Source organism: Pan troglodytes, chromosome 8 (assembly GCF_028858775.2).
Source record: "Pan troglodytes isolate AG18354 chromosome 8, NHGRI_mPanTro3-v2.0_pri, whole genome shotgun sequence".
Taxonomy (NCBI): domain Eukaryota; kingdom Metazoa; phylum Chordata; class Mammalia; order Primates; family Hominidae; genus Pan; species Pan troglodytes.
This window is the reverse complement of record NC_072406.2, coordinates 105,759,178-105,766,623: the sequence shown is the minus strand read 5'-3', so window position 1 is coordinate 105,766,623 and position 7,446 is coordinate 105,759,178. Positions and strand designations below refer to the sequence as shown.

The 7,446-nt window shown below is 45.8% G+C and overlaps 1 protein-coding gene across 2 annotated transcripts in view; it reads right to left on the bottom strand.

Annotated features, from left to right (window-relative positions):
- Window positions 1-462: 462 nt before the first annotated feature.
- Window positions 463-7,446, bottom strand: part of CEP55 (centrosomal protein 55) — a 35,268-nt gene continuing 28,284 nt past the window's right edge. For both annotated transcript variants that reach the window (XM_003312687.7, XM_521564.8), the window contains exon 9: window positions 463-1,605. In XM_003312687.7, the coding sequence (XP_003312735.1) occupies window positions 1,402-1,605 (204 nt within the window). In that variant the 3' untranslated portion in view covers window positions 463-1,401. The remainder of the gene's footprint in view (window positions 1,606-7,446) is intronic.

Below are 7,446 nucleotides of genomic sequence, written 5' to 3'. Positions count from 1 at the left end.
AATTTGGCATGCTTATTGTTTTGCCTCTGTAACAAATAACTCAAATTCATATTTATTGATAAAGAGTTATTTATTTAAGAAAGATGCGTGAAAGCATCTACTCCTTCTAACTCCTTCACATAGTTTTCGGTTCTGATGTATCCTTAACTGCCTTATCATCTTACACTGAGTGTTAATCTGTAACCCCTGATAAGTCCTTGGGGGTAAGAATCTTAGAATATCTATTTATTGAGTTGTAATGGTGCTTTATATATTCTGGATACTAGACCCTTATCAGATACATGGTTTGAAAATATTTTTTCTCTTTCTATTGGTTGTATTTTCACTTTTTTGATAATGTGCTTTGAATTATGTCTTAAATATTTTATTGTGAAAATTTTGAATTTTGATTATGTCCAACACATTTGTTTTTTTAAAAAAGAATCTTAGAATATCTATATATACATGAATACACTAGACATATTAAAACATTAAATAATTTTATTCTTTTCTCATTTACAGTAGCCCAGTGGTAAGCATGTTAGAAAACCTGAAGAAATTTAAAAGTTTTTGGTTTACAAAAAGCATGTATAAAAATATCTGTTCAGACAAACAGAGATCTGATCATTACATTGCCCAGCTTTAAGAATGCCAAAAATAACTAAAATACTGTCAATCAAATGAGAGGGCTACATGGGTTTATTAAAGTTTATTTTAACAATTTTAGCTAAGCAGCATGTGCTAATGCAATTCAAGTTACAGTTACTGCCAGATAACATAAGAGAAAACATTGTGTGTGGCCACTTAAGATTATGCCTCAAACAGATACTGTTTCGTGCGCACAACAGAGTTGGGGAACACAGCTGGGTTAAATTTCAATGGTAAGCAGCAATAAAGATCAAGAAAATCCCCAACTTTTCTAATAACCGCTATACAATATGAAAAAAAAAATAGTATCTATCACCACCTCTTAACAATGGACATCAAAATTAGGATTGTAGGTTTTCTAAGTGCTTGGATAAAAAATGCGAACACAGTTAAGATCCTTGGTTAATTATCTTTGATTTTTCAAAACCCCCAAAACATAAAATATTTTGCTTGCTGGTGCATTAACCCATTAGCAATAACCTGAGCTATCTTTTCCTCACCAAGTATTTTGACAGTGCAAAATGTTAGTAGTCTCAGTAGACGCTGCTCACCACATTCTGTCATTGCAGCCTGATGATGAACCATGTCAGGGAGGTATCACTGCCAAGAGAAATGCACAGCAGCCTAAAAGATACATGATTCACTAGCATGCCGGAGTGTCAAAGGTAGATAGGCAGTTTTATGCAAAATGTGAAATATATAATTCAAAATGGCCACAAGCTAACAGAAAATACAGTATTGAATCTTTTAATATCAAAACAAATACTTATTTTGCTACTTTGAACAGTATTCCACATGGACAAGCAGATCGCGATGCTCAGTGGCTGGATACTGTATATTGCACTTGGGACATTCCACCAGGCTTTCATTGAGTGCAGCAGTGGGACTTTTTGGTGAGGCGGCAACTTTTTCTCTGTTTTCAGTCTCTCCTTGGAAAGTGACTAATGGCTCTGTGATGGCAAACTCATGAAGCTGTTTCTGAAAAATAAGTTTCAAATAATAGAATTTGTAAATAGGGCCAATGTTCAGCTTTTTTTTTTTCTTTTTTTGAGGCAGTCTCACTCTGTCACCCAGGCCAGAGTGTAGTGGCACAAACATGGCTCACTGCAGCCTCGACCTCCCAGGCTTAAGCAATCCTCCCACCTCAGCCTCCTAAGTAGCTGGGACTACAGGCACATGTCACCACGTCCAGATAATATTTCTATTTTTTGTAGAAATAGAAAATTCTACAAAAAATTAATTCTATGTTGCCCAGGCTGGTCTCAAACTCCTAAGCTCAAGTGATCTGCCCACCTCAGCCTCCCGAAGTGTTGGGATTACAGGCATGAACCACTGCACCCAGCCTGTTCAGCAATTTTAACTGTTCCATAAGTATTATAGCTGCTTCAGCACTGTAGACAGATTTTCTTTTGAATTTCAGCTCATCAGTATTATGCGGGTAATATATGAGGTAGTTGTGAATTTATCCAGATAACTACTGTAATTATCCAAATTACCCAGATATTGGAGTTGGGTGTATATATGAATATGTTTTATTAGGACACAGAGTCGAATATTAGGTAGGCCTATATGCAAGGCTGATTAAATTTGCTGGTTTTGTAAAACAGAGGCAACGTCAGCAATAAAGTACTACATGGAAATTAAAGGCAGCAAGCAATTTTAGCAGCTCAAACAGCTTATACACAGAAATGACTAAGATATTCTATCATACCTCTGAGACTTTCCTTTTTCGTGTTTTTTTTCTAAGAACTTGGAGTAGTTAAAAATGAGTATTTTACAGCACAGTGAAGAGGGTGGATAGCAGGAACAAAGTACAGGAAAATTACAAATTCTTTTTTTTTTTAAATTATACTTTAAGTTTTAGGGTACATGTGCACAATGTGCAGGTTTGTTACATATGTATACATGTGCCATGATGGTGTGCTGCACCCATTAACTCATCATTTACATTGGGTATATCTCCTAATGCTATCCCTCCCCACTCCCCCCACCCCACAACAGGTCCTGGGGTGTGATGTCCCCCTTCCTGTGTCCAAGTGTTCTCATTGTTCAAATCCCACCTATGAGTAAGAACATGCGGTGTTTGGTTTTTTGTCCTTGCGATAGTTTGCTGAGAATGATGGTTTCCAGCTTCATCCGTGTCCCTACAAAGGACATGAACTCATCATTTTTTATGGCTGCATAGTATTCCATGGTATATATGTGCCACATTTTCTTAATCCAGTCTATCATTGTTGGACATTTGGGTTGGTTCCAAGTCTTTGCTATTGTGAATAGTGCCACAATAAACATACGTGTGCATGTGTCTTTATAGCAGCATGATTTATACTCCTTTGGGTATATACCCAGTAATGGGATGGCTGGGTCAAATGGTATTTCTAGTTCTAGATCCCTGAGGAATTGCCACACTGACTTCCACAATGGTTGAACTAGTTTACAGTCCCACCAACAGTGTAAAAGTGTTCCTATTTCTCCACATCCTCTCCAGCACCTGTTGTTTCCTGACTTTTTAATGATTGCCATTCTAACTGGTGTGAGATGGTATCTCATTGTGGTTTTGATTTGCATTTCTCTGATGGCCAGTGATGATGAGCATTTTTTTCATGTGTCTTTTGGCTGCATAAATGTCTTCTTTTGAGAAGTGTCTATTCATATCCTTTGCCCACTTTTTGATGGGGTTGTTTTTTTCTTTTAAATTTGTTTAAGTTCTTTGTAGATTCTGGATATTAGCCCTTTGTAGGTTGAGTAGATTGCAAAAATTTTCTCCCATTCTGTAGGGTGCCTGTTCACTCTGATGGTAGTTTCTTTTGCTGTGCAGAAGCTCTTTAGTTTAATTAGATCCCATTTGTCAATTTTGGCTTTTGTTGCCATTGCTTTTGGTGTTTTAGACATGAAGTCCTTGCCCATACCTATGTCCTGAATGGTATTGCCTAGGTTTTCTTCTAGGGTTTTTATGGTTTTAGGTCTAACATGTAAATCTTTAATCCATCTTGAATTAATTTTTGTATAAGGTGTAAGGAAGGGATCCAGTTTCAGCTTTCTACATATGGCTAGCCAGTTTTCCCAGCACCATTTATTAAATAGGGAATCCTTTCCCCATTTCTTGTTGTTGTCAGGTTTGTCAAAGATCAGATAGTTGTAGATGTGTGGCATTATTTCTGAGGGCTCTGTTCTGTTCCATTGGTCTATATCTCTGTTTTGGTACCAGTACCATGCTGTTTTGGTTACTGTAGCCTTGTAGTATAGTTTGAAGTCAGGTAGTGTGATGCCTCCAGCTTTGTTCTTTTGGCTTAGGATTGACTTGGCGATGCGGGCTCTTTTTTGGTTCCATATGAACTTTAAAGTAGTTTTTTCCAATTCTGTGAAGAAAGTCATTGGTAGCTTGATGGGGATGGCATTGAATCTATAAATTACCTTGGGCAGTATGGCCATTTTCACAATAGTGATTCTTCCTATCCATGAGCATGGAATGTTCTTCCATTTGTTTGTATCCTCTTTTATTTTGTTGAGCAGTGGTTTGTAGTTCTCCTTGAAGAGGTTCTTCACATCCCTTGTAAGTTGGATTTCTAGGTATTTTATTCTCTTTGAAGCAATTGTGAATGAGAGTTCACTCATGATTTGGCTCTCTGTCTGTTATTGGTGTATAAGTATGCTTGTGATTTTTGCACATTGATTTTGTATCCTGAGACTTTGCTGAAGTTGCTTATCAGCTTAAGGAGATTTTGGGCTGAGACGATGGGGTTTTCTAGATATACAATCATGTCATCTACAAACAGGGACAATTTGACTTCCTCTTTTCTTAATTGAATACCCTTTATTTCCTTCTCCTGCCTGATTGTCCTGGCCAGAACTTCCAACACTATGTTGAATAGGAGTGGTGAGAGAGGGCATCCCTGTCTTGTGCCAGTTTTCAAAGGGAATGCTTCCAGTTTTTGCCCATTCAGTATGATATTGGCTGTGGGTTTGTCATAAATAGCTCTTATTATTTTGAGATATGTCCCATCAATACCTAATTTATTGAGAGTTTTTAGCATGAAGGGCTGTTGAATTTTGTCAAAGGCCTTTTCCACATCTATTGAGATAATCATGTGGTTTTTGTCATTGGTTCTGTTTATATGCTGGATTACGTTTATTGATTTGCATATGTTGAACCAGCCTTGCATCCCAGGGATGATGCCCACTTGATCATGATGGATAAGCTTTTTGATGTGTTGCTGGATTTGGTTTGCCAGTATTTTATTGAGGATTTTTGCATCAATGTTCATCAGGGATATTGGTCTAAAATTCTCTTTTTTTGTTGTGTCTCTGCCAGTCTTTGGTATCAGGATGATGCTGGCCTCATAAAATGAGTTCGGGAGGACTCCCTTTTTTTCTATTGTTTGGAATAGTTTCAGAAGGAATGGTATCAGCTCCTCCTTGTACCTCTGGTAGAATTCGGCTGTGAATCTGTCTGGTCCTGGACTCTTTTTGGTTGGTAAGCTATTAATTATTGCCTCAATTTCAGAGCCTGTTATTGGTCTATTCAGAGATTCAACTTCTTCCTAGTTTAGTCTTTTTTTTTTTTTTTTTTTGAAAAGTAACAATCAGTGTATTACAACAGATGGATGTGATGTCAGATTACAAATGCTGAAAATGTTATATGTAATCATGTAGCCAGAGTAATTATACAAGGTAAAGAAAGGAAAGGCATCCAAATAGGAATGAGGCTGGAGTGCAGTGGCACCATCTCAGCTCACTGCAACCTCCACCTCCCGGGTTCAAGTGATTTTCCTGCCTCAGCTTCCCAAGTAGCTGGGACTACAGGCGTGTGCCACCACGCCTGGCTAATTTTTGTATATATATATTTTTTTTAATTGATCATTCTTGGGTGTTTCTCGCAGAGGGGGATCTGGCAGGGTCACAGGACAATAGTGGAGGGAAAGTCAGCAGATAAACAAGTGAACAAAGGTCTCTGATTTTCCTAGGCAGAGGACCCTGCGGCCTTCCGCAGTGTTTGTGTCCCTGGGTACTTGAGATTAGGGAGTGGTGATGACTCTTAACGAGCATGCTGCCTTCAAGCATCTGTTTAAGAAAGCACATCTTGCACCACCCTTAATCCATTCAACCCTGAGTGGACACAGCACATGTTTCAGAGAGCACAGGGTTGGGGGCAAGGTCACAGATCAACATGAGCCCAAGGCAGAAGAATTTTTCTTAGTACAGAACAAAATGAAAAGTCTACCATGTCTACCTCTTTCTACACAGACACGGCAACCATCCGATTTCTCAATCTTTTTGCCACCTTTCCCCCTTCTTTCTATTCCACAAAACCGCCATTGTCATCATGGCCCGTTCTCAATGAGCTGTTGGGTACACCTCCCAGACGGGGTGGTGGCCGGGCAGAGGGGCTCCTCACTTCCCAGTAGGGGTGGCCGGGGCTGACCCCCCCACCTCCCTCCTGGACAGGACGGCTGGCCGGGTGGGGGGCTGACCCCCCAACCTCCCTCCCGGATGGGGCGGCTGGCCGGGCGGGGGGCTGAGCCCCCCACCTCCCTCCCGGACAGGGCGGCTGGCCGGGCGGGGGGGCTGACCCCCCCCACCTCCCTCCCGGCCGGGGCAGCTGGCTGGGCAGAGGGGCTCCTCACTTCCCAGTAGGGGTGGCCGGGCAGAGGCGCCCCTCACCTCCCAGATGGGGTGGCTGGCCGGGTAGGGGGCTGAGCCCCCACCTCCCTCCCGGACGGGGCGGCTGGCCGGGGGGGGCTGACCCCCCCACCTCCCTCCCGGATGGGGCGGCTGGCTGGGCGGGGGGCTGACCCCCCACCTCCCTCCCAGATGGGGCGGCTGGCCAGGCAGAGGGGCTCCTCACTTCCCAGTAGGGGCGGCCGGGCAGAGGCGCCCCTCACCTCCCAGACGGGGCGGCTGGCCGGGCGGGGGGCTGACCCCCCCACCTCCCTCCCGGACGGGGCGGCTGGCCGGGCGGGGGGCTGACCCCCCCCACCTCCCTCCCAGCTGGGGCGGCTGGCCGGGCAGAGGGGCTCCTCACTTCCCAGTAGGGGCGGCCGGGCAGAGGCGCCCCTCACCTCCCGGACGGGGTGGCTGGCCGGGTGGGGGGCTCAGCCCCCCACCTCACTCCCGGATGGGGCGGCTGGCCAGGCGGGGGGCTGACACCCCCCACCTCCCTCCCGGACGGGGCGGCTGGCCGGGCGGGGGGCTGAGCCCCCCCACCTCCCTCCCGGACGGGGCGGCTGGCCGGGCGGGGGGCTGACCCCCCCACCTCCCTCCCGGACGGGGCGGCTGGCCGGGTGGGGGGCTGACCCCCCACCTCCCTCCTGGACGTGGTGGCTGCAGGGCGGAGACGCTCCTCACTTCCCAGACGGGGTGGCAGCCAGGCGGTGGGGCTCCTCACTTCTCAGACGGGGCAGTTGCCAGGCGGAAGGTCTCCTCACTTCTCAGACGGGGCGGCCGGGCAGAGACGCTCCTCACCTCCCAGACGGGGTCGCGGCCTGGCCGAGGCGCTCCTCACATCCCAGACGGGGCGGCGGGGCAGAGGCGCTCCCCACATCTCAGACGATGGGCGGCCGGGCAGAGACGCTCCTCACTTCCTAGATGGGATGGCGGCCGGGGAGAGGCTCTCCTCACTTCCCAGGTGGGATGGCGGCTGGGCAGAGACGCTCCTCACTTTCCAGACTGGGCAGCCAGGCAGAGGGGCTCCTCACATCCCAGACGATGGGTGGCCGGGCAGAGACGCTCCTCACTTCCCAGACGGGGTGGCGGCCGGGCAGAGGCTGCAATCCCACACTTTGGGGGGCCAAGGCAGGCGGCTGGGAGGTGGAGGCCGTA